The sequence below is a fragment of the Rhopilema esculentum genome, chromosome 4, assembly GCF_057945365.1.
Source record: "Rhopilema esculentum isolate cy_ngs chromosome 4, ASM5794536v1, whole genome shotgun sequence".
Classification (NCBI taxonomy): domain Eukaryota; kingdom Metazoa; phylum Cnidaria; class Scyphozoa; order Rhizostomeae; family Rhizostomatidae; genus Rhopilema; species Rhopilema esculentum.
The window spans coordinates 5,270,580-5,298,569 of NC_142818.1; the positions used below are offsets into that span (position 1 = coordinate 5,270,580).

General features: G+C 36.9%; 2 protein-coding genes across 4 annotated transcripts; one reads left to right on the top strand and one right to left on the bottom strand.

Annotated features, from left to right (window-relative positions):
• Positions 1-91: 91 nt before the first annotated feature.
• Positions 92-27,988, top strand: LOC135691203 (uncharacterized). 3 transcript variants are annotated; one of them, XM_065209001.2, is made up of 10 exons: positions 92-472; positions 667-787; positions 9,146-9,319; positions 10,059-10,165; positions 21,851-21,988; positions 23,023-23,084; positions 23,446-23,535; positions 24,720-25,093; positions 26,015-26,324; positions 26,729-26,950. In XM_065209001.2, the coding sequence occupies exons 1-10, from the start codon at positions 285-287 to the stop codon at positions 26,803-26,805; spliced, it is 1,641 nt and encodes a 546-aa protein (XP_065065073.2). In that variant the 5' UTR covers positions 92-284; the 3' UTR covers positions 26,806-26,950. The 3 variants fall into 3 exon arrangements, with proteins under 3 accessions (XP_065065073.2, XP_065065071.2, XP_065065072.2); XM_065208999.2 differs by having other exon boundaries at positions 94-472; positions 26,015-26,328; positions 26,729-27,988; XM_065209000.2 differs by lacking the exons at positions 92-472; positions 667-787 and adding an exon at positions 6,471-8,824 and having other exon boundaries at positions 26,015-26,328; positions 26,729-27,988.
• Positions 11,530-19,214, bottom strand: LOC135691207 (uncharacterized). The gene is made up of 5 exons (XM_065209007.2): positions 19,025-19,214; positions 15,469-15,621; positions 15,015-15,049; positions 13,929-13,986; positions 11,530-11,909 (listed from the first exon to the last, which is right to left on the bottom strand). The coding sequence occupies exons 1-5, from the start codon at positions 19,110-19,112 to the stop codon at positions 11,620-11,622; spliced, it is 624 nt and encodes a 207-aa protein (XP_065065079.2). The 5' UTR covers positions 19,113-19,214; the 3' UTR covers positions 11,530-11,619.
• Positions 27,989-27,990: the final 2 nt, after the last annotated feature.

Consider the following 27,990-nt stretch of genomic DNA (forward strand, 5'->3'; position numbering starts at 1 on the left):
CTCTTTGATATATTACTGATAGCTTATTCTTTAAACAATGAACTGAAATGACATTGATCACCGTTAAAATATGAACAACCCTTGTTGTCATGGAAATGCTGGTGCTATTCTTTTAGTGCGGCTTGAATTGAGTCCCTTTCGTCTGAACATAGTCTATGGTCTGAAAGATTATCGAATAAAATTATTCATTTAATAGAGTAAGTCGAAACTAATGAAACTGACAAAATCAGTGGTTATTGCATCAGTTGGAAGGCACAATATTAGCGCCTGGTTGGATACAAACGATGCCTTTCTTCTGGAAAAAAGGCGGGAAAGATAAAACTCCAATCAGAGACTGCAGTTACGAGCATGTCGAGGAGGGTGACCTACCGTTCTTGCATAAACTGGTGTTCAGTTTCGATAAATCATCAAAGCTCAAGAATTTTATTTTAAAGAACGCAGCTAGCATCAATGAAAAGGATAAGCAAGGGAGGCATGTCTTTTTATGTCATCACTTTTATTAATTTGAAAGAAACCTAGGCTAGGCCTAGAAGACAAAAACTACCCAATGTGCGATCAAATCAACCTCGAATGTGCACTTTTGTTTACACAAATGCAACTGGCAATTTTTATGCTGTACCCAAAATGCTATCATATTCTAAGTTAATAATTCTTAGTATTTTTCAGGACTGCACTGCATCTTGCAGCCTCAATATGTAACGAGAAAGCCTTGTTTATTTTGCTTCAAAGTGGGCTGAACATTGCCATCGATGCAAAGGATGAGGATGGAAAAACACCATTGTTTAAGGTAAAGGTTCTTGTTCACATTGAATTTTAAATTGTTTTTTCACAAAATATTCTAAATTGTTTTTTCAACTTTTTTCGGCAGGGGTGTAGCGAGCGGAGGGATGGTAGGAAGTGTGATCCCCAAATACTTCATGAGTTTATCAGCATATCTTCGGTTGGTCCTGAAAATCCTTATTCTGGCAGTAAAATAATCTATCAGCAGCACCTTAATTTTTTCTTCATCTATTTTTTCGTTGGTAAATATTACAATTGATGACACTCCCCAAGGCACGTTGGGCATTTAACAGACTGAGGAGCTAAAACGTTTTGATAAGGTAAACATGCTAAAACCAAAAGGACAACAATATTTTGCTTGGTTTTAAGTACATTTTTAGCACCCCCCTCAGCCCCCACTTCCACTGTCCCTGCCCTCCACCCCCTAGACTTGAAGGTCTTGCCACGCCACTGGCTATTAAATGCCACACACCACTGACTATCCATTAAATTTGGTTTGTATAATTGTTTTTATCTTTTGAAAAGGTTCCATTAAGTAATTCATGCACCTTTTGTGTCAGTATCCTTTGTTTGTTTCCCATATTTTGTGACTTTGTTTTTATTATGCAATCATGTTTTACTTTTTACATGAGACTTTTTTTTAAGAAACAAGTACTTGAAAAACCCAAGAAAAGAAACCTAAGTACTTGAAGGAAAGGAATTAAATAACAATTGTAATTTGGAATATGGTATATTTTGATATAAAACTTTGGCTGAATTTCGGTATAAAACTTTGGATAAAAATAACAGCAGGTCTTCAAAAATTCCACTGTGTTCAGAAACTGGAATGCCAATGTTAACCTGAACGCGATCCATGTCATAAGGAGAAAATCCACGCCAAAAGGAGAAAGAAAACACAGACAAATCAAAATCAAACGTGATTAATCGCAATCGGTAGAAAAAAGCAGCTTCTACCGCCTAAGCCAATCAGAAGTCTGCATTTTCCCAAAAAATCGCATGACAGTGATATTGGCGCTAATCCTGATGACAGCGCATGGACGGGTGATAATCCTGCTTGATGCCTTTGATATTCCGCCTTCGCGGCAAAACACTGCATGCAACACAAAAAGCGTTTTTGACTTTTTCTACAGGACTTCGGGCGTGCTCTCGCGACACTTTCTATGCAGAGGGGAGGGGTTTTTGGGTGGTAGTCGCCCCACTTTCATGAAAAATCGGAATGTTTCGGTGAAACAAATCCTATGTTAGTAAACGCTTTATGTTAATTCCATGAAATTATTAAAAAACTTATATTGGAAATTTCGATTATAAAACGAAATGAGGCATTACCTGGTTACTGTAAGGTTAGCAGCAATCTCAACTCCTTTCTGTCCTTTGTATGAGCTTTAGGCTTTGCACCACATTAACCAAACCGTTTTCGCGCCAAATCCCATGCACGTGTTTGCAGTCTTCCCGCGACAATTTTCGCTATTTGGCATTGAAAATCTTGTAAATATTATTTAACAAATAATCCGATGGTTGGTATGGTCCTTCCTGTAAGTTACTCATGTTTTCCTTGGTGTTTTGTGAGAATTAACATGATGCGAATTGCTGTTACCATCGATCGCATGGTGTAGCCTGCGACACAGACCAAATCGAATGCATTCGATTTGGTCTGTGTCGCAGGCTACACCATGCTATCGCGGCTGGCAGCATGTTGAACAATCGGCCATTGATGGCTGTTGACAGCTAAACAGCTTTGAAAAAAAACGGAGACACCGTTGTGTATCCTCCGCTGGCTACGGTTGCCTTGAATCCAGGCGAGAAAAATTGCGAAGAGCCCCGTCTACGAACTAGGGTCAAAGTTAGAGTCCTGCTATAAAGGGACGTAAAAACGTAGAAGAACACTTAAAAGGACTTCAAGAAATGAAAATTTTTTGAAAACATAGAAGAATATTTAATGATCAAATATTGTATAGTTATTATTCTTGTGAACATTTATATACGGGTAAAATTGTTTTTCTAACTTTCGAAAAGATCAAAAGTGTACCCTGAGCATCTCTATAATGGGTTTTCCAAAGTAAGAACCGTTTCAATTTAGTTTTCATTATATAATTTACACTTTGAAGAAATGTTAAAGTCAAAAAAACTGTGGTCTAATTTGCTAGTCCTTTTAGTTTTACACTAACTTGTGACAATAACAAGCTCTTCCTGCAAAAGGCTATTAAATACCAAGGACAGCGGTTTACATCACAGATTGGAGGAGGTAAAACGTTTTTTAGGGGGGGGGGGAGGGGGCTAAAGATGCTAAAAACTAAGAGCAGATTGGGGCCAACTTTTTGTATGGTTTTAAATATAATTTGGGAATTATTGGGGGGCTATTTAATTTTTTCTTAAATTAGAATGAGCATTTTCAGTTACGTTCGCTAGTGGTAATTATCATGACATCTAGGGAAATTTTGGCATTTGTGTGCCGTATTTTTTGGAATACTTTTGTGGGTCATGGTATGCTTTTGGCAAATTTTTATAGGACAGGGTTAGGGTGCAAAAAGGTTTCCCGCACAGCCCCCTTGTCATTTTCCTAGTCAGGTCCCCCCACCCTCTGGGAATCTATCTATGTGATATATGCTAGCCCTGCTATATCCAGGTTCATAATTTGCAGGAGCACAGAATTTTGATTTGTTTTATTAGCTTTTGGAAGATTTCTAGACTGTTGACATTTCTTACTTCGGCGGGTATATCATTCACAACATCTGGATTTTGGTTACTGTTAGTGGATCCGAGTTATTTTTCAGCAGTTTTATTACTCTTTTTACAAAAACAATTATTTAAGAACACGAGCCTCAAAATTTTTCAAATGTCAAGAACAAATTAAGAACAATAATGTGAAATCACCCTTAAAAAATTTATATAAAAAACGAAGAGTTTTTTGCCATCTAGGGGTGCTTTTTGGGTGAACTTTCAAACTTGTCAGCAAATAACGCCTGTCGCACCAATTTTGTTTGCAAATGAGGCCTGAACTCCGATGATTCAAGAAATAATTTAGAACAATCCTGGAGCAAATTTTCGAAAAAATTAAAAACATCCAGGCTGAATTTCAATTTGCCGGTTCTTAAGGAAATTTTTTTTATTTATAGATATCTAGACCGAGATCCGATTTTACAAGGCATTGTCATATTTTAGAAACACGGCACAACTAGTGTAAAATGTGGCCAGAGAATGGCTTTTAAACATCACAAAGTCATTTTCAGATAGACTAACAAAAGTTTGGCATCTGGCAAATGATCATCCCACTTACAATTACGGTACAAAAAGTGTGAACGGGAGAGGGTCAGAAAATATTTTTGGGTGCTCTTCGTGGCTATGAATCCCCTTCTCAGGGTTTTCCAGTATAACTGTGTTTTCAAGGCATCGAGAAAGCTTCCTTGCAATAATGGAATGGAAATTGCAATAGAATGACGTCATAAAAATATTTTTCTATAAATTTAGAATTCTGATCACATAACCTGAAAAAGCATCGTAAAATACCTCTAAATATGAAAAATCAGTTAAAAGTGTTACGAATTGACAGAGTTATGGTCAGATGAGCACATGCTCTTGCCCCATCAAACCTCTTTAAGTTGGTCTCTGTTCATAAACTTTATGAACAGAGCCAAAATAACGGTGATCCGTTAGCAAATTTCAAATCTTTCCTTTGCTATATCTCGTTCAGTTTTTGACTCATTGGCCTGATTTTGCATATTTAGAAGTAATTGATAGAGTTCTTCTATGTTCTTTGATCAAAATTCAAAAATTATAAAAATAGTTTTCTTGTGACGTAACACTTAGAACTCAATGCCGTTAATAGTCGTGCCACAGATGTTGCGAGCGCTTGGATACGCCGACGAAAGACACTTGGATACGGTCTTGCTACGCTTTAATCAGTGGAGTAGTCGTGAAGATTTAGAAAGTTTAACAGCAAAGTTAAAAACAAGTCAAGGGCTTTATCAGGGGCGGACACTTGGTGAAATATTTATTGGGGGGGGGGGGCAAGCCTATTGTTTTAATAAGATGAAATAACATTTCCCAATGTCTTAGAACAAAAGACCACTGTTCTCCAAGGTGTTGGGGGCGACCGCCATCGAAAACCTTAATTTTTTGTCTCTGTTTATAACCTACCATAACATAACCTGTTTGGCAGATTTAGAAGTATTTCATGTTGTCCTTTCAGGTTATATGGTCAATTTTCAAAAATTCTAAAAATTGTTTTTTTTGTGATGTCAATCTTAAGAATTCTTTGGAATAGGTACATATGCTTGTTATGGCAGTTCAGGTCTTTTGGGTGGGTGCTCAATTGAACCTTAGGTGAGACAAGTAATAAATGTCAAGAAACTTGATTGGACATTAGCTTTGTATCTAGAATTATCTTAATATTTAAGAAGCAAAGCCTCACTATTCGTGGGGGGCTTATACGAGGGGGGCTTTGCTTCTTAAATATTAAGATAATTCTAGATACAAAGCTAATGTCCAATCAAGTTTCTTGACATTTATTACTTGTCTCACCTAAGGTTCAATTGAGCACCCACCCAAAAGACCTGAACTGCCATAACAAGCATATGTACCTATTCCAAAGAATTCTTAAGATTGACATCACAAAAAAAACAATTTTTAGAATTTTTGAAAATTGACCATATAACCTGAAAGGACAACATGAAATACTTCTAAATCTGCCAAACAGGTTATGTTATGGTAGGTTATAAACAGAGACAAAAAATTAAGGTTTTCGATGGCAGTCGCCCCCAACACCTTGGAGAACAGTGGTCTTTTGTTCTAAGACATTGGGAAATGTTATTTCATCTTATTAAAACAATAGGCTTGCCCCCCCCCCCAATAAATATTTCACCAAGTGTCCGCCCCTGATAAAGCCCTTGACTTGTTTTTAACTTTGCTGTTAAACTTTCTAAATCTTCACGACTACTCCACTGATTAAAGCGTAGCAAGACCGTATCCAAGTGTCTTTCGTCGGCGTATCCAAGCGCTCGCAACATCTGTGGCACGACTATTAACGGCATTGAGTTCTAAGTGTTACGTCACAAGAAAACTATTTTTATAATTTTTGAATTTTGATCAAAGAACATAGAAGAACTCTATCAATTACTTCTAAATATGCAAAATCAGGCCAATGAGTCAAAAACTGAACGAGATATAGCAAAGGAAAGATTTGAAATTTGCTAACGGATCACCGTTATTTTGGCTCTGTTCATAAAGTTTATGAACAGAGACCAACTTAAAGAGGTTTGATGGGGCAAGAGCATGTGCTCATCTGACCATAACTCTGTCAATTCGTAACACTTTTAACTGATTTTTCATATTTAGAGGTATTTTACGATGCTTTTTCAGGTTATGTGATCAGAATTCTAAATTTATAGAAAAATATTTTTATGACGTCATTCTATTGCAATTTCCATTCCATTATTGCAAGGAAGCTTTCTCGATGCCTTGAAAACACAGTTATACTGGAAAACCCTGAGAAGGGGATTCATAGCCACGAAGAGCACCCAAAAATATTTTCTGACCCTCTCCCGTTCACACTTTTTGTACCGTAATTGTAAGTGGGATGATCATTTGCCAGATGCCAAACTTTTGTTAGTCTATCTGAAAATGACTTTGTGATGTTTAAAAGCCATTCTCTGGCCACATTTTACACTAGTTGTGCCGTGTTTCTAAAATATGACAATGCCTTGTAAAATCGGATCTCGGTCTAGATATCTATAAATAAAAAAAATTTCCTTAAGAACCGGCAAATTGAAATTCAGCCTGGATGTTTTTAATTTTTTCGAAAATTTGCTCCAGGATTGTTCTAAATTATTTCTTGAATCATCGGAGTTCAGGCCTCATTTGCAAACAAAATTGGTGCGACAGGCGTTATTTGCTGACAAGTTTGAAAGTTCACCCAAAAAGCACCCCTAGATGGCAAAAAACTCTTCGTTTTTTATATAAATTTTTTAAGGGTGATTTCACATTATTGTTCTTAATTTGTTCTTGACATTTGAAAAATTTTGAGGCTCGTGTTCTTAAATAATTGTTTTTGTAAAAAGAGTAATAAAACTGCTGAAAAATAACTCGGATCCACTAACAGTAACCAAAATCCAGATGTTGTGAATGATATACCCGCCGAAGTAAGAAATGTCAACAGTCTAGAAATCTTCCAAAAGCTAATAAAACAAATCAAAATTCTGTGCTCCTGCAAATTATGAACCTGGATATAGCAGGGCTAGCATATATCACATAGATAGATTCCCAGAGGGTGGGGGGACCTGACTAGGAAAATGACAAGGGGGCTGTGCGGGAAACCTTTTTGCACCCTAACCCTGTCCTATAAAAATTTGCCAAAAGCATACCATGACCCACAAAAGTATTCCAAAAAATACGGCACACAAATGCCAAAATTTCCCTAGATGTCATGATAATTACCACTAGCGAACGTAACTGAAAATGCTCATTCTAATTTAAGAAAAAATTAAATAGCCCCCCAATAATTCCCAAATTATATTTAAAACCATACAAAAAGTTGGCCCCAATCTGCTCTTAGTTTTTAGCATCTTTAGCCCCCTCCCCCCCCCCTAAAAAACGTTTTACCTCCTCCAATCTGTGATGTAAACCGCTGTCCTTGGTATTTAATAGCCTTTTGCAGGAAGAGCTTGTTATTGTCACAAGTTAGTGTAAAACTAAAAGGACTAGCAAATTAGACCACAGTTTTTTTGACTTTAACATTTCTTCAAAGTGTAAATTATATAATGAAAACTAAATTGAAACGGTTCTTACTTTGGAAAACCCATTATAGAGATGCTCAGGGTACACTTTTGATCTTTTCGAAAGTTAGAAAAACAATTTTACCCGTATATAAATGTTCACAAGAATAATAACTATACAATATTTGATCATTAAATATTCTTCTATGTTTTCAAAAAATTTTCATTTCTTGAAGTCCTTTTAAGTGTTCTTCTACGTTTTTACGTCCCTTTATAGCAGGACTCTAACTTTGACCCTAGTTCGTAGACGGGGCTCTTCGCAATTTTTCTCGCCTGGATTCAAGGCAACCGTAGCCAGCGGAGGATACACAACGGTGTCTCCGTTTTTTTTCAAAGCTGTTTAGCTGTCAACAGCCATCAATGGCCGATTGTTCAACATGCTGCCAGCCGCGATAGCATGGTGTAGCCTGCGACACAGACCAAATCGAATGCATTCGATTTGGTCTGTGTCGCAGGCTACACCATGCGATCGATGGTAACAGCAATTCGCATCATGTTAATTCTCACAAAACACCAAGGAAAACATGAGTAACTTACAGGAAGGACCATACCAACCATCGGATTATTTGTTAAATAATATTTACAAGATTTTCAATGCCAAATAGCGAAAATTGTCGCGGGAAGACTGCAAACACGTGCATGGGATTTGGCGCGAAAACGGTTTGGTTAATGTGGTGCAAAGCCTAAAGCTCATACAAAGGACAGAAAGGAGTTGAGATTGCTGCTAACCTTACAGTAACCAGGTAATGCCTCATTTCGTTTTATAATCGAAATTTCCAATATAAGTTTTTTAATAATTTCATGGAATTAACATAAAGCGTTTACTAACATAGGATTTGTTTCACCGAAACATTCCGATTTTTCATGAAAGTGGGGCGACTACCACCCAAAAACCCCTCCCCTCTGCATAGAAAGTGTCGCGAGAGCACGCCCGAAGTCCTGTAGAAAAAGTCAAAAACGCTTTTTGTGTTGCATGCAGTGTTTTGCCGCGAAGGCGGAATATCAAAGGCATCAAGCAGGATTATCACCCGTCCATGCGCTGTCATCAGGATTAGCGCCAATATCACTGTCATGCGATTTTTTGGGAAAATGCAGACTTCTGATTGGCTTAGGCGGTAGAAGCTGCTTTTTTCTACCGATTGCGATTAATCACGTTTGATTTTGATTTGTCTGTGTTTTCTTTCTCCTTTTGGCGTGGATTTTCTCCTTATGACATGGATCGCGTTCCTGGTTTCTTTTAGGAAAGAAGTGTCTCTATAGCTTCTTGTTTCATGAAAGTACACACTCAAATGCAAATACAGTTCTTTCATAATCTTTGACGGTTACTGGGCACAGAATACTTATGTGCCAAGAAAAAGTTTTTTTGATGGTTCAAAGAATAGCTTTAGTATCAATTGTATTAAATTAAACCTTTGATATTAGAAGTACTTCAGTCCTTCAGTCTCTAACCAGTAATTTTGATGTGTTACAAGCCTATATTGGCTTAAAGGTTGTATGCTAAATTATTATTCTCATTGTCACTATCTTATTATAACTATAAATATTTTCTCATCTTCCTACAATTTCGAACCTGTTGTGCCATATTTTTATCTTACTAGGCTGTTGAAGTTTTCTCCCACCAATGTGTCTTGATTTTAACCGAGCATGGAGCCTCAACTGATGTTTGGGATTGTAATGAATCCACACCCTTACACATTGCTACTGTCAACAAAAAGCCACTGATCATTGCTGTTGTTAGTAATGCACATGGGAACATCAACATAAAAGACAAAGTTAGTTCTCAATATTTCAGCTATTATGAATACATTGTTAGATAAGTACTCACTAAAGTTATTTTGACTCAATTTTCCAATTTGTTTTTCCTCTATTAGCAACAGTTCTTGAATTAAAATAATTAAGAAAAATTGCAATTGGGAACAAGCTGAATATGTGTATTAATGTTCAGCTTTTTGTACCATCATTTTTATGAGTCATAAAAATACATTTTTTCAATGAATACATTTATTATTGGCATCTACATTTGCTTACATCATTACATGTGCAATTTAATGATATGCTGAAAAAGATAAAAGACTTCAATCAGCATGAAAGTTTATTCCCATACTGAAAGTCAATCTGAGATCTGTCCAAATTTAAATGTAATTTGTATTCCACTAAGCATCTAGTCAAAGAAAGTCTGTGCTACAGATTTCATTCTCATCCCATCTAGTCCAGAATGTTTTCTTCAATCCTTTGCTGAGACTTATAACAAACAAAAGACCTATGTTTGTCATATATTTTGGCTTTCGCAAACAGTTTTTATAAAACCAAGAAATTTATTTTTAAAGCTAAGTTTCAAAAATTGCAAAGTTTCAATATAAAGTAAGTAGCACTGATTCAAAACACAACATGGATTGCATTGCTGACAAAAACATTTTGCTTGCCCTTTAGTTTGCATCATCTAGATTAGTACCAACTTTGCTTAGACTTTGTTATCACAAAGTTAAAAGATATATTATAATACCTACACAGATAGGCTACACCCCTCTTCATGTCGCATCAGCTTTTGGATACCTTGAAATTGGCAAGCAACTCATTGACTGTGGTGCAGATGTCAATTCTAGGGACAATCATGGAAGGTATGTGTGTTATGTTATTCACCTTCGGCAATCTAAGGGCTTGTAACAAGAGACCTGCCACTGTTAACAGCTTTGTGTGCCTTTAGCCCAGCATACTTTTTTCTAGATAAGTGGCATTTTTCTGGATCATTTTTATCAAATTTACCAAATATTCTATACCTGAAATTTTTCTCAGTTTTACCTTGATTATCATCACCCTATTCCAGGGGTGTTGTGGCTCCTAGAAAAGCACCAGGGGAGAATGATCATAAGGGGGCCCCCTCTTTTGCCAGACATCTCCAATCACAAACCACAGGAAACATATAATGGTCAGGAGCTGGAAACAATGCACCTATGAAAAATTAAAAACATACCAGTTTTTATCGTCTTTAAAGGGGCATCTGATAAATTTGATAGGGGTGTAATCCCTTTTTTCTCACAATATTCTCCTTAAGATTGCACACAATAGGGAACAAATCTATCACTGAAGTGCACATTGTATGTTATGACTTCCAAGTCACCTTTGTGTTCAATTTTTGTGGTAGTTATCATAAACAGATCGATTCTGTTTGAAATAGGATATGAAAATTACTGTTTACCGGATATGAAATTACTATTTACTGGATATGAAAATTACTGTTTACCGGATATGAAATTACTGTTTACCGGATATGAAATTACTGTTTACTGGATATGAAAATTACTGTTTACCGGATATGAAATTATTGTTTTCTAGATATGAAATTACTGTTTACCGGATATGAAATTACTGTTTACCGGATATGAAATTACTGTTTACCGGATATGAAATTACTGTTTACCGGATATGAAATTACTGTTTACCGGATGTGAAATTACTGTTTTCTGGATGTGAAATTACTGTTTACCGGATGTGAAATTACTGTTTTCTGGATGTGAAATTACTGTTTACCTGATGTGAAATTACTGTTTACCGGATATGAAAATTACTGTTAACCGGATATTAAATTACTGTTTACCAGATATGAAATTACTGTTTGTCATAATGCGACCGATGTAGAACAAGCAAAGCTATGCATTCTTCGGTGCAACTCTGAGTCCCATGCAACGAGTTCCACCACGCATACGATTGGTAATCACAAATTCAACTACAGGCACTTGTTTCCTTGTCCATCTCTACAACGTCTCTGATCTTAGGTCTGCTGCATATTCAATTCTTACCAGATCGGGTTTGTCTGTGTGGATTGACTTTGGCTTTTGTTTACCAAACACACCAGTGTATACTACAAATAGCTCCTTGGGTAGAAATGGCAGATAGTTTGAAAACACGAGAACAAGAAAAATTAATTTGCTGAAAATACAATTTTTCTTTTGCGGGCAGAGTAAATACAAGAAAACAAAGAATATCTGTGAAATATAAGTTATAGATATTTAGATAGAAAAAGCTATAGGGATCTAAAACTAATAAGTTCTCACAAGGAACGATTCAGTTTATGTTATGCAAATCTGATGTAATCCAAATCTGGGGTGCCAGATCTTCTTGACTGCTGTAATCTGTGAAGATCGCGCAAGATAGCTGCTACGCCAGCCTTGGATTCGGCATCAAGATTGTTAAAGTGGAAGCAACCGATTTTAAAAGACTTCCCAAAAACAAACAGCATTTTGAACTTGAGTCTCAAGCACCCACCAACGTGCTCACGCCATGAGAGATTGTAAAACTCCAAGCATATCGACGCAAGACTTTTGAGAACGGGAACTTGGAAGCAAATGGGCGGAGGATTCTTTACTAAAAGACAAAATTACACAATTTAATTTTCATCAGCTACGCTTATTTATATAAGGATATTGTTTATAAGAATATTCAGGCTCAGAATCATCCAATTTGCTCAACCTCAGCTTGCACATTTGTCTCTCATTTTTCCGCAGTTGCCTATTTTGTTATAGTCATAACAGGGAATTTCAGAACTGACATATCTCGTTTTTCCAAAAGGGTGGTTTTACTTTCCTTGTTATTATTATTACGAATGTTTTTACAGGATAACCAATTCAAATTTACATATTTAAGAATGAATAAAATAAATTCTGTTCTACCATTGGGTCCTGCTCCCGAAAAGAAAAACATTTTTTTTAAAAACAGATAAATATTTAAAAATAGATAAAGTAGGTTTATTAATAAAAATGTTTTAAGAAAAATGCGAGGGTCTCTGCTCTTCTTATGGATGGAGGTAACTCATTGAAACGTTGAGATCCTGTAAAATAAAAACTTGAACAATTTTTTTGCGGTAAAGAATTTGAATATGGCTTTGAAAAAAACAAACATCTTACAACATACTATGTATGTATGTTGTAAAAGTATGTTGTAAAATGTTTGCTTTTTTCAAAATAAAAACTCTTTTTTTTACTTTCTAAATTAAATTTGGGCACTCTTAATATTATATTTTTGTTCCTTGTATTGTTTGTCATTGTCTCAAAGTAGTTTGCAAAATTCTCACAGACATCCCCATGGATACATTTAAAGACTTGTTCACACAATTTCTTTCGGAAAAGATGTTCTATCGTTGACGTTTTTGTTGAATCGGTTTGCTGGTTGTTCCACATTATTTTCTTTGCACGACTCTCGAGCGTTATAAATGTTTGTTTAAAGGTGTTGATGGTGTGCATCATGACGATAGAGCAATAGGTGAAGACTCAGATGATCATAGATCGATATTGATAGGTTATGCATGCAGCTTTTTCGTCAACTGTGGTTGTAGTCTGCGCAGTAAATTTAGCTTTCCTGACGCCTTATTGAAAGCGTATCATATCAAAACATATCAGGTTTGAAAAAAAAGAATACTTAAAGAATATATCCAGGCTCAAAATGAAATTTCGTTAAGAACATTGAGGCTGGACAAAATTTATAGTATTCTATATAAAAAGAGTGTATCTAGATATCTTTTTAAGGACTCATGGCCGTGGAGCAATATAAAGGTTAAAGTTTGGCCATGATTTAAAATGCAAAGCTCGGGATTTATTGCCGCTAGAACCTTCGGATGCAGTAAGAGTTTACTTTTTTGGAAAGGAGGGGCAAAAGGCAATTTTTGCTTAAATATTCCGAAAAAAATAGCAAGGTGCAATACAGGGTGGGTCTGTAACCATCAGCTCACCCAGCGACTGCATCGCTGCTAGAACCTTGCCGAATGACTAAGATTCGGGAAGGTTACCCTTGATAAACCTATCGTACTTTCGAGAGCCTAACATTTCCATCACACCAACTTATATTAACACACAAATCGTTATCATAATCCTTTATGGACACAGAGCATTTAGCATACTCTTTTCTAAGGGAGTTCAGCTAGGAACCCTTCGCTTTAAAAATAGGGGCCCTTCGCTTTAAAAAAGGGAATTATAATAGGTTACGTCAAACAAGGAATAAAATCCGGGTTGGGAGCATTTGCACCCTGTTTTTCATTTAAAAAAAGACCCTAAACCTTGTCATCACCTCTGTATAATGATCATGCTTTGCGTTTAGGAAAGCACTAGAATTTAATTATCCAACTACTGCCTACCTTACATGTGTATTTTTGTTTGTTTGACAATAAATGGATTTTAATCATAAAGTGTTTTCTTTGCTGGGGTCTATAGTTTGAAGGCGATAGACTTTAACAAGTTGGTCATTGTTCTTCTTATACATCACATCAGTGCCATTTTGTGTTATCCATTCAAATGTTTTACAGTAACATTTCAGGATTAATAAAATATAAACTTTCTCTCTTGTATCTTGAAACAACTTAGCTTAAAGATATGAATGTCAGTATAAACAAACCTGAAACTTCCTTCGAGTAATAAACTTTCCCATCAATGCTGACGTCAAGTCTTAAGCCCTGTAGAAGAGAAACCACATGATAATGAGTTTGTTGGTGAAGGAAAAAAGAGTAACATTAATCGACGCCTTTGACTTTTTGAATATGTCAAAAAAGTAATGCTCGGTGGATTTATTTTTGATAATTGAAAAAACCAGAAACATGTCAGGCTAGGTACCGTCTTTTGATTTCTAGCTGGGTACAGGCTTTGTTGAATTTTGCCCAGTGACTTAGCCCCCTCCCCCAGGGTTACCCCACCCGTTGATCCCTCCCTAGTAAAGATCCGGTCCATCACACAGTTATTTTTGAAAAATGACGCTTCCACCATGAATAGGAAACAAATTACCTGGCATAAAAGTCCGATGGTAAGTGGTTAAAGTAAAAATTTTGTTTCAATGAGGGTTGTTCCCAATATTTAAGGGCCCTCCATTTTGATGAATACAGAATTGACAAATTAGTACAGGAAACCCCGTTAATACAGCCACAAACGGGCCACGAAAATTTGGCCGTATTAACGGGGTGGCCGTATTAACGAGGAAGGGTGAAATTTTGGAGTTTATTGGGTAGTAGTTTATGGGGTGGAAATCAGTGACTGTTAACTGGTTCGTTCTGCGTTCCAGCCAGTCACGAGCGTGGGCAAGCACACCTGAAAGCAAGCGACTTTGATAATGAAAAGTTCTTTTATAAAACGAATGAGATTATTGTGATTTTATTACAGTTTTGCTGAATAAAAATGGCCGTATTAACGGGGTGGAATTATGAAGAATCCTGCTGTTTGGGGTCGCAAAATGTGGCCGCTGGCCGTATTAACAGGAGGCCGCATTAACGGGTTTTTTTATGAGACTATGTATGGCCGTTTTTCCGGGCCAAACAAATGTGGCCGTAATAACGAGGGGGCCGTATTAACGAAGTGGCCGTAAGGTGGGGTTCCACTGTAATAGAAATTAACATATATCAACTACAAAAGAAAGTTGAATGATAGATTGACTAATTACCAATCCCTACAATCTTTTGTTACACAACGAGAAGATTAAGCAAAACGTTTTTACCAGGTCTGCTGAGACGTAGCTGATGTTGACGCACACTAGAATCGATAGAAAAAATTTGAGGAATGCCAATGAATGTATATGAGAAAGATAGTCAAATTTCAGACATTGATTGTCAAAAAGCACAAAAAGGTAACAACTGAAGCTTAAGACAAGCCTTGTTTCCCTGGATGGTGTTTTTTCGCAGCTTATTTCCTGCCCTGGGTAACAGAGTCTCCATTATTTAGTCGCAGAAATATAGTTAGAAGCTAATATTCACCCATTCTTTGCCACAGTACCTTATCCCCGGATTCATAAGGCTCTGGCACCAAGGGTACCTATCTCCCCAGGATGCAATATGATATTATAAATTTTCAAGATTAAACAGCAACGAAAAACTTAAAACATTTAGAAAAATTATTTAACTGTGTCATGTAAAAAGAATATACCACAGAATTAAGATAAAAAATGTGTTTACCTGTTTTGTCCAAGATGTAGGGGATATAAATATTGGCACAGCAGCTGCAGACGTTGTTCTGGCAAGAGCAACCGTTTGCTGGACTTCTATCCACCGGGAAGTGGGTGTCCTCGACGTTACGAAGAGAGTGATCAGCATCGTCAATGATAACCTCTGAAAATGGAAACAACGCTATCATTAGAAAAATTTTAAAACAAAACAGTTTTGTCGCTGAAAAAAACCCTATTGAAACAGAAAAGTAGTCACATCTAGCCTCGTTTTCTTCTTTGATTATATGTCCCACACTCACTCATTGAGGCTAATAATGAGAAATGGTACAGAACTGAGCGTGTTTGGTAAATTTCTGTTGTATTTTCTATAGATTGCTTAGTATCTAAATCGATAGATAAGGCTTTGAAGGATCAGTTTATATCTGGGGGGGGGGGGGTGATTGGGACAATCTTTTTTTGATGGCATGGGGAGTTTTTTTTAAATATTTATTCAATCACGACATCCATTCAGTATCAATTATAAAATTCCTAATTACAAATTAAAGTTAATTTATACAGTTGATAATTCAAATAAACAGATGAAACAAAAACATGCTCCCATATCGAAAAATTTGTCCCCAATACATCGCAAGTAGCGGGGATGCGACGGGAATGCGACGGCATCGATCAAAAAAGTTGAACATGTTCCAACGTTTTTCAACCACCCAGTGGCGATTCTAGCCTTTAAAATTTGGGAAGGGGTGGGGGCTAACCGGGGGCCAAACTTTCAGTTATAGGAGCCAACGCGAGCTATTACTTTTGAAACTAGTAGAATGTAAAGCAGTGGCGTGGTGGCTCAAAATTAGCTAGCTACAAGGCACCGGTTCTTAGCTCCCCATAGATAGGTATGTCCGTGGTACAGCTCTATCAAGGCTGCTATCATCATGCCAAATAGTTTTATTAGTGGTGTAAGGAGCAGCTGTGTTCTACTCCACTGAGTTTTATCTGTTTAACAATAATGCATCATGAACATGATTTTCAGCAGAAGAACTAAGCTTAAAAGTCTAAAAGTCTAATAGCTTTTGTGAGGTTGATTGCAGTGGCGGATCCAGCCAAAAATCTGACTTCCGCCGAAATGAGATAGAGGGTCGACCACCCCCTTTAGACAACACCCATTTCCTGGTCCCACCCGGTTTTCTAAAATCATAATTGCTTTCTATAATTTCTTATGTAGATCGTTTTCAAGAGACAAGCGGTGCTTTACTGAAATTTCATGTATCCTTACAACAAGCTTGAGAAATAAATAATCTTAATCAATATGGATGGATATTCTAAAAAAATGTACGGCATTTAGCCAAGGAACACCATAAAATTAGAAAAAAAGATACATTTGGCAGAATTTTGAAGTGTCGCCTAAAGCTCGCATTTAGTCGCACAATTTCTTATGAAAATCAGACCTGTTGGAAATTATAAGTTTAAAAAGTCAGATAAGATTTGCAATTACTGAGAGCAAATTTTGTTAAACAAAGAATCATACTTTTGGCGAACATTGTGGGCCTGACTTTTAATCCTGACGCCTTCTTAAATTTTAGAATATTCGAGTCTTAATATTCTTATAAAATATATTCCTACGAATAGTTGTGTATTGTACAAAATAATGGGTCACATCGGCTTTGAAGTTACAGTTTGCCCACTTGCAGAATATGTAGACCTTCCCCCCGTCTTTCTGTAACGTTTGAGCCATGTTGAGCGGCATCACTACTCAACCCCCCATCTGAGCGGTAGTCAACTCGGTTGTTCATTGGTTGTCAACAAAATTTGTATGCATCCCCCAGGTTGGCTGTGATTTCTTATGATTTGATTGGTTTAGGCATGCTGACTACCGCTCAGTGCAGCTCGAATCCGCTCTACACCGACTCAACCCCCCTAGCTAGCAAGCCATGATTTCATCATCCCCCCATGCTAGCCTTCTATTTGCAAACATGTGGCTCGGCAATTGGCACGCAATTTCCATAGTGATAAGGATTAAAAAGTATTTCTGTCTCTGTGGCAATTTCAGGCATGTTTCTAGGAAGGAATGCTTGGTTTGCAGCGCGATCAAATATTTTCAATTTTTAACTATGGTTTAATTAAAGTAGTAGGATAAACATGAAAATGATCCTTGTTTCTATAATTTTTTGAATAATCTGACTACCGCTCGAGCGGTAATGGCGGTAGTCTGGATCCGCCACTGGATTGGTAAAATTTTTCCATAGTAGTCATGTCTTATATCCATGAGATCAAGCAAATCATTCTGTTTCACAGAAGTTCAAGTCATACAATTTCGATAAGCAATAGTAGATTACCAAGGTATACTGGGATGGTATTGGGCTGACCCTGCGCACCCCACCGCAAGAAGGTGGATCTTCGTGATATTATATAGCAAATATAGAATTTAAATGACTGTAAAGAATGAATTTTTCTTGGTAACTACAGAACTCTTGGTAACACTTGGTTCTTACTTGGTAACTTATTAGAAAGGAGACAAAATTTCATAAATGTCCACCTCGGTTACAAACCAAAACGCTTATCGGGGCCCCTAGTTGGTTAAATAATACCCTGGGTACCAGACTCACTATATATAAAATGATAGATAAAATATATTTTATTTTATATATAGTGAGTCTGGTACCCAGGGTAGTTAAATAAATGCAATAAAGAAAGCATTGAGGAAAATAAAGAGAGCAACCCTAACAAAGTCAAAAAACCATTGAACAGTTTCGGCAGAAAACATTAAATTTTTAATAGAAACTTTTGAAAAAACTGGGGGGGAAGGGGCAAAGAAAATTTCTGGTGGGGGGCCGTGGCCTCCTTGCCCCCCCCCCGGAGAATTGCCACTGCAACCATCCCCGTCGAGACGGGACATATTTAAAAAAACGTTTCCATATCCTCGCAAGCGTCCCCGTAACCTGGGTGTCAGAGCCTCAGAGAGTGAAAGGGCCCCCGTTCTTCATCCTTTGACTCTCTGGAGCTGCGTTTACACGATACCGGATTGCTTTTCATATCGGATTGGTCTCAGCTATCCGATATAAAAAGCATGCCGGGTAGCGTCCCGTCGCTTACAACGATATGGAAACCAGAATTTTTTTCATTTTAATGGCATCAAACCCTCGGGGGTACTCCCATTACGGCCTAACAGGGGGGTTCGGTCAGGGTCAAAGAGGGCCAACGCTAAAATTTTAACAAATTACCCTCAAATGGTAGTATTTTTGACAGTAACCCTCAAATGGTAGCATAAGAACCGAAATTATGTCCTTGGTAGCATCCATTTTTGTGTGCTCCCCTGATCCCTTTTTGACAAATTTCTTCACAATTGACTGTTGTTGTTTCGGGAAAGATAAAATCTTGTTCATTATCTACAAGAAAATCCCAAGCTAAACTAAGCCGTCGTGTTATTATCGAAAACGGGCCATTTAGTAGCCATTTGGTAAGACCCTCAAACGGACTGGGCATCAAACTACAAAGCAACGTGGTTATGACTTCTGTTATGTTCGTAGCCACAAGCCAGAATGGACAGGTATCTATTAACTATACGTAGAAAAACCTACCTTGACTACGATAAATTGTAGTAGCTGCTGTAAAGCCAGTCAACAAAGTCACCAAGAAGAAAGTTTTTCTACAGTTGTTCGTGATCATTTTGGCTTGAACACTTTGATCAACTTCCTTGGTGCGTGTCCTACGGGGCTTCCTTCAAACACAGAATATGTAAATGTAATGTAATGCGCGTCCGTCAACTGTCAACTATGGATATTATATAGAAAAAGCGAAAGTGAAATCGGATACCATACCAACACCGTTTCTGCTCTTTACACATCAATGTTTTTTTGTAAAGAAAAGGGCAGGGGCGCACTGCAGAATTAATTGAGTTCGATATCTGTCTCTTTTTTAAACTATACAAAAAGGCAAGCACAGCTTGTCAGAAAACAGCGAGGAAATGGTGTAAAACCAATGGGGCTGTCACACAGCCTTGTACCGGTAGAGTTCTGTGATCCAGTTATTGTGCCAAAATAGCTGGGGCGTGTGTCAGAACAAACTATTTTATAACTACAACTTCATATATAAACACATAAATATGCATGTTGTGCTTTTAAGTTCTAGATCTCCCCTGGAAGAGCATTCGGGACTTATGATCAGTGTGCTTTTTTACAACTGGGTCCCATATCCAAGAATAATCAGTGGCTTAGATAGCAAATTCATAGGAGGAGCGAGAAGTTTAGATCTTCCGACTAAAACTGACAAGCTTCGTTTTTTATATATTTGATTAAAACATAACGACAGCAGAACTGAAATGAAACATTCTTCTGATATGTTCGGATATTGTTATGTAATATTTTCTCCTGAAATGTAACACTTAGATAAAAAATAGACAACCATGTTAAATTCCTAAAAAAATCAATCTTTTTTCGACAAAATGGCAGTTTAGCTTTACAGGGGGTGGGGGGTTTTGCCCCCTCTGAACACTCTATCTACGCCACTCTGGATAATGCCAGCAAATATGTATCAATGTATTGTAGCGTTGTATATAACACAACTGAATTCCAACTGATCAAATGTATGCTTGTATGATTTCATTGATATAGTGTAGCTGTAGAGGTATATACAATTCTGTACATACCAAATAGTAATTTCTGCAGATATATCGCGTGTGAAACACTTGCTTAGGATATATTCTGATATGTGTTGCAGGGGTATTATTGCATTGAGATGGGTTGCAATAAAATGTATGACACAAAATTTAATTTGGGTTAACCAATCTCCAAGATTATTGTGCATCTGTAGAACTAGAATGGGGATTTGCGAACATTTATTTTGTAATTATTTGTACATTGCCATATTCTTCCAGTGTTTTTTAAGAATTTGTCTGATATGGATGGTGCGATTGTCATATGGTATTATTAGGGGTAAAATTGGGCCCTTTGACGGTGCAAGACCATTGTTTTCTTTTTTTCGGTTAAGGCAGTTGTGACTGTGACAGTCTCACGATGCTTGTACTTTTGAAAAAAGCTCTTTTACTATAAAGCTTGGATGAAACGATTCAGCTTTACAACTCCACAGGTGTAAAGAATCGCAGTGTTAAGAGGTTGCAGGAGTCTTTTGGCCTTTGGTACAGAGAGGTGGCGATTCCTCCATCTTTCTGTAAATTTTTGGTTATATCTAGAAAGTTTATATTCGGGTTTGCTTCAAATTTTATTTTTGTGGATGGTTTTGGTGTATTGTATAATTTATTGTAGCTTTTAAAGCGTGTGTGGCCAGATTTAATTCATGTCATCTTAAATCTTTTACAAATAATTGGCCTACGCCCATCAGGGCATTGTTCAAGATATGTTGATCTGTTGTTGTCAAGAATATGTTGGCATGATTTTGGGGCAAAGGATCTCCATATTGAGATGATTGGAATTTGTCGATAAAACTTGCGATTGAAGGTAAAATAATTATGTTTGAGAATGAATATATGAATTTGTTTGATGTATTCAACATACAGCGGGGTGGTGTCCCCATAATGACTTTTGATGGCATCGAGGCTTCGATAAACTCATCTTGAGGAATATTTGTGTGTAGTAATTTTACATCTAGTGTGACCGACTACGAGTTCAGTGGGATGCTAGTGTGCATATCGAAAGTTTGTTTTAAAAAATGGGTTGCGTCTTTTATATGTGGAGCACTTTTCGATACTATAGGCCTATGATAATTACCAAGGTACGATGGCATTAGAGTTTTCCGTAGGAGAACCACAACCTGCTGCTCATAACTTCTGTTGAATAAAAGTAAGCAATAATCGACAACTTAGTACAACAGTGTCCCTTTTTCAAATCGCAAATACAAGAAAGTTGCACTATGTAATCAAAATTAAGTTGAGGTAGATGCCTCCAGATTTGCCCAAAACCCAACTTCTTCTAATCTAACGACTAGCTACAAATATACCAATCCGTTTAATAAATTCTCTCCGCTCCCATAAAGAAATAGAAATAATGCCAAATCTCTTGCAAACTTCAACACACCAAGCAATAGGCAAGCTGAAAATATAAAAATAGTGTCAATGAAAATTGCTTCATGGTCAAAACTTTTAACCCTGTCAAAGATTCACTCATTTTACTTTCAGGTAAAGTCAACTGGTCTATTTGATAAAAATTTTTGCCTGGTAACACTTGCAAAGGTTCAACTTTATAATAAGTGCCTCCCTCTACTCAATGCCTTGTACAACTCGTAAAAGAGTTTTGAACATCTAGCCTTCATCAAAATATATACACTATTAATCTGAAGCTTGCTGTCTGGGGTGTACAGCTTTGTCCATTGATATATCTTGAAGTTGGACAAAGTTTAAAGCTGCAAAACGAAACAACTCTCATGGTACGATGTAATATCATTTCTTACAGGACCCCACTGATGGCAGCATCATGCGAAGGCACTCCTAAAATGGTCCGACTCTTGCTTGAAAACGGGGCTGATCCGTCTTTGAAGGACCAGTTTGGTCATACAGCTGTCTACTACTCTGTTCAAAACCAATCAGAATCGTGAGTGTCAATTTTTGTTTTATTCTTCAATGACAACCGTATCACAGTTTGTGAAATAACAACTTAAAAGGAAACGAAATTCATTTACTGGTGTTAGAATGCGAGTAAATCTTTGGGTTACTGACTCACTGACTGACTCACTGACTGACTCACCGACTGACCGACTGACTGACTGACTGACTGACTGACTGACTGACTGACTGACTGACTGACTGACTGACTGACTGACTGACTGACTGACTGACTGACTGACTGACTGACTGACTGACTGACTGACTGACTGACTGACTGACTGACTGACTGACTGACTGACTGACTGACTGACTGACTGACTGACTGACTGACTGACTGACTGACTGACTGACTGACTGACTGACTGACTGACTGACTGACTGACTGACTGACTGACTGACTGACTGATACGTTCTGTCTATTAACATATTTTGCCCCTTAATGAATATAGCAGATAGACGCACAACAGATTTTTTCGTGCTGTTATTAGCCTGCGTCCCAGTCCACAAATGCTGATGCGGCAGCATTTGTGGACTGGGGGACAAGCTAGTTGTTACTAGCCCTGGTAATTCTTATGAGTTCCAAAGCACGTAACCGTTACAAAACAGCTTTTTTGTGATGAAAAAATAGTAATTGTTTGATGTGGTGTGACGGGAAAAAGTATTTTTGGACCTTTCCATAGAATCACTTTTCCAATCAAACGTTTCCCTTATTTCATTCAACTTTACATGCTTCAAAGAAAAGAACCAATTCGACTTTGACTTTTTCGTTGACAAAATTGCAGTTATTTAAATTTTACAGTTGTTTTGTTTTGCTTATCAGTTTTCAGTCTGTTAAAAGTAAATAAGATGAAAAAAGATCAGTCCATCGCAAATTTTTAGAAAGATGTTTGTTACAGAACAAATACTTCATAAAGCACAAAACCTTGATTGAATTCTCATATATAAGCAGCAGGTAAACTGCAATTTGTTGGAATTTTGTTCTTAATAAACAACAGTTAATTCTCTTCAAATTTCCGACAGTATGTCAAAGATTTTGAAGGAAGCTATCGGACAAAGAAATTTTAATACCCAGGAAACGAATGGTAAGTATTTGCAGAACAATATTTGCAATTGTTAGAAATTTTGTAAATAGTTTTAACAGCCTTTTTCTTTGAGTAATGCATGTCCCTGTCTATGAAAATCTTTCATGTGTCTTATGAGTATCTACGGCTGATTATAATGGACTGCAAAATAATGAATATCCTTATCTATAACCCATCGTTATTTTAGTTTTAGAATAAGTCTGGACATTTAAACCTAACGTGGCATTTGTATTATAAATTCATACGTTATGTGGATTTCCTCAATAAGCACGAGAAGGTGAGGATTTCAATAATTGCTACAAAATCATAAACGTTTGTGCCTGATCTCTTTGGTTGCTTCACAATGCCTTTCTTACGACAGTGTCAGAAGAGGTTGAAACGCTTCCCAAGAGCAAGATTGCTATACCAGACGCTGCTCGTGTTGCAAGTCCAGTTACTTTTTATACACCAGGTATGAATTTTTTTGCGATTAAAGTCTGCATCCAGTTTAAGTTATGAAAGTTTCAGTGAGTAGTGCTTGAAGTTGTTGTTTGTCAGCCAAATAGTTACAAAGAATAAGGGATTGGATCAAGAAATACTGTCACTTGCCACCAAGTCTCTTTTCATATAGTTTCGTATGCCTACTTCTTTTTTCGCCCATTTCGCATTTGACACTAGGTTTATTATAGTAATAATGACTATCCCTCTTGACTCCATACCAATCTTCTGATTCAATTATATATTAGGTATAAACCTCGACCATTATAACGTATTTTCCAATGGCGTCCAATGTGAAACGGGCTTAAGTATTTACCGTATATGTATATGTTGTATTTTACTATGTATGTATTATTATAATCTAGTATATGAACAATTTTTTTGCGGTACAGAATTTGAAAATGGCTTTGAAAAAAGCAAACATTTTACGACATACTAAAAGCTTTTTCGTCTGACACTCCTCAGAGCATAAAACGTCAGAATAGGTTCCGAAAAAACACGATGGAAAAATATATACCCAGTTGTGGATCGAAATAGGCCAATCAGAAAAACGCAAGCACAAGACCGGTATAGTTGACCAATCAGTGCCGTGAGCCTAGAGAAAAATTACCAATGGAGTCCAAGAGAGAAAACGAACTCCTTTTGTCTACACAATGGCGGCTTTTTCGTTTTTATGTAGATTGACTCCAAAACTGCTAGATGGAAGGACGACCGGGCTCTGCCAATTATCCGAAACATGTCGACATTATAGAGTTTTGCACAATCTGGGTTGTCTAAAAGATGTTGACCAATGGCAGAATCACTTGTTTTAACAGTGTTTCTAGACCTACAAGATCGAGGAGGCTGTTCTCTTTGAGGGGCAGTTTTGTTTCGTATGTTGGAAGGAACATGCTGTTTTATCCTATCCCCCAATCTTTGGGTTGTGCGTCCTACGTAGCCAGAATCACACTGGCACGTAAATTCATAAATGACGGAACTTTTTCCTGTTTTTATGAGTTTTTCCTGAGGAACGGAAGTTTTTATACTGAATATATATAAAAAAAGAAAGTGATACTGTTTTAAGTGCTTGATGTTGATCTTTTTACTCAAAACTGTTTTTTTCTTGTATATTGGCATTAACATAAAAAATTACCAATTTTGAACTATTCTTGTTCATAGAGCTGAAAGTTACCAAAAGAGACGCTGATAGTGCGAGAAAACATGAATCGACAGAAAAAACCCCTGTTCTGGAGTCGTTGCAGAAAGTTGATTCTATTGTTTCTTCAGAAGCAACGCCATTTGTACCTGGGAGTGAGTTTGTTGTGAATCAAGAATCGTTTGGAAGTTTACAAAAAAGAGACATTGTTGATCAGATCACACAACCAACAGAAGGAGAAACAAGAAACGAAACAAAGACCGAAAGCATAGGAGAAAAGGAAATAGATAAAGAGTTCCCCATTCTGCAATGCAAGAGTGAAAACGAAACAGTGGCAGGAAAAGTGGAAACTGCAGATTTTAAATGTGATTTTGTCGACGCAGAAACGCAAACGCAGGTAAAATGTTCTTTTGTAGGAAATTTGTTTAAACATGCCAGTTCACGCTTGGGTATGTAGAAAAAGACCATTATGCCACTGGCCCAAGTTTCTATCCTTTCTGCCAGGGGTGCAGTGCTTTAGAACAACCAGGGGATGGGGGCTCAAAAAGGATTTCTCAAAACACAATAGCAAAAAAAATTAGCAGAGCTATCGTCTGGAATTAACAAGTGGGGCCCAGGCCCCCGTCTCCGAGCCCTATGGCTCTACACCCTTGGTCCTGCACACGCAGCACGCGCAGCACTGACAATTTGGCACCGCGAAATAGGTTTGGGTCACATCAATCTTTATAAGCTGTTAGTTTAATCAGAATAAAATTTTGCATATTAGGGAGCAGGGAAAAGGCCATCTAGAAGACTTGTTGGGGCCACAGAATGTGACTATTCATAGAAAAGGGATATAGAGTTAGAAACTGTGACACTTATTAGTTGTATACTCAACTTTTTAGTTGCATAAAAGAAAAATTTCCATAAGTAGTATTCAACAGACATAGCCGAAGAGGGCCTTTAAGTAATTGTTAGATGAGTACTGATGAAAAAAGAAAGTGCTGCTAATTGATTCAGTTGACCAGAGAAATGGTTTTTAAAAATTGTAACTTGACTTGAGTATTTTTTGTATCCTTAGCTAGTTTTGTTGTGTTATTGACATCAGAGTAACTGTGTCTATAGTTTCCAGTCATGTCATCAGGAAATCGAATCAACAGCTAGTTTCCGCCTTTAGACATAAGGAAATCTACATGGATTAACTGTATTGAATCCAAAGCAGGATTATCGGAGACATTTAGCACCAACGCTTTGCTAGTTAACAATCTGATGCCAATTTTGAGGAAATCAAATAATCAATTTTTGTTGTCTGTAGTATACTGGATTTATTTTTAAACAGGAAATCTCCCCGAATGAAAACTGTAAAAGGAACGATGAAATTGTTAAGCTACGGGAGCGGAACAAGGAGCTGCGAGAGACCAATACCCGGTTAAGGAAGAAATTGTCTGAAGTTTTGAAAGAATCAGCATATGATAGAGAAGAACACAAACAAAGCGTTGGTTATGAGAAGGCTCGCTTGCAATTTTTAAATTTGAAAAATCAAGGTATCCTTGAAGATAAAGTAAAGCAATGCATGAGACTGGAAGCAAAGCTACACGAGGCTCATGACATGTTACTGTTTGAAATACAAAACACGAAGGAAGGGGCTGGTGTGTGAGTATTTGTTTGCTTGTCTACATTTAGTAACTTTTTATAGCTTTTCTTTGCTTTTCCAAATACTTCAATATCTAGTTCAATATCATGTATATAGCAATAAGCCTGGTTCCTATTAAATCTATAGCACTGAGAGTAAAGAGGCAAAAAGATCATTAAGTATTATATATTTATACTTGGGGTTTTCTGTTTTTATGCGAGACTGTTTTGTTTTCAGCTTTCTCTTGCATGTGCACTACGCAAGCAGTTACGACTTAACTTGATATCGAATCAAAGATACATCATATTTTCTTTATGGCTTTGATTATCTATAAAAACCACATTTTAGTACTTTGACATGTCTTATAGTTTTTTTACGAGTACCTTGTGTCCATTGGAAGCAGTTTGTATTCTATTTCAGGGACCAGCTGTCAAAGGACATCATTAGGGGGATGCAAAAAAGACTCAAGGCTTCTGAAGCCAAAATCACACGGTTGACAAAGCAAATGAAAGTGTCTAGGGAAGAAAAGAATTTGTTAGCCACTGAGGTGGAGGTTCTACGAGGAGAAGTAATAATATTGAATGATATGGTCACAAAAGCAAGGAAGGAGCAAAGATATTTTGACGAAATTGATAAAGATGCGTTCAGTGATGATCATCATGATCCTGATGGAAGGACAGATTTACTAAAAGAAAGGAATGAAGAATTAGAAAACAAAATAACTGATAATGAAGCCTTATTAGAAAATATGAATAAGTTAAGAAAAGAAAATGCGATGTTAAAGGAACAGCATATATCTGACAAGCACGAATATCAGTCCATCAATTTTGAGCTGAATGATGCTAAAGATCAAATTATGGCATTGCAATACCAAATAGAGACAATGAATTTGGATGCAGCGTGCAGCTCTAGAAACAAACATAAGCTATCCGTAGGGTCTGGAAAGTATGTTGAGAGAGCTAAAAGCGACAGCACTGTTCACGGATTTCGAACCTTTGACTCAACTTTTGACTTCTTTGATAGCAAATGAAAGTTAGTCCGAAAATATAAAAGATATCAGAAATGACTTAAAAAGTGTGTTTTCAAGGCCATCATTAATGGGGGTGCGTGAGTAGTGTGAAACCCCCTTTAAAAAAATTCCGTTGCAAAAACGTGGAGCCTTTTGCCCTTTGGGGATTCTTAGCCGGCAAACTTTTGATTTGTCGTTCAATAATGAAACTCACACACTTTGTACATTAGTTACTGACAGCCCTGTGTGTTTTACTGAACAAATGGTGTCTGTATTTGCTAGAACTAAAAGGAATCTAATAATTTTGTGTTTTCAATTACTACCAATTCCTAGACATGTAAGTTCTATAGAAAAGGCAACCAGGATTAATTTTCCTGGATTGTTTCAATGCTTTTAGTTTAATGTTTCTGAAGGAATCAATTAGCGAATTGTTACTTTTTAATTCTGTATTACCAAGTCTTCAAAATACCCGTTATACACTAAGACATTAAAATAAAAATAATTATAGACTGTTTTCCCAATGCTACATTTTTATATTTGATAACTTCTTTGCTTATTGTCTATAGTCCTGAGATGAGAGTGGAAAACTAAGAACCTCTGTGCACTATGTAAGACAGTGTAGCATTAAAGTTATAGGCCTAACTTTTCAATGAAATTTTCATTTCTTTTCCTA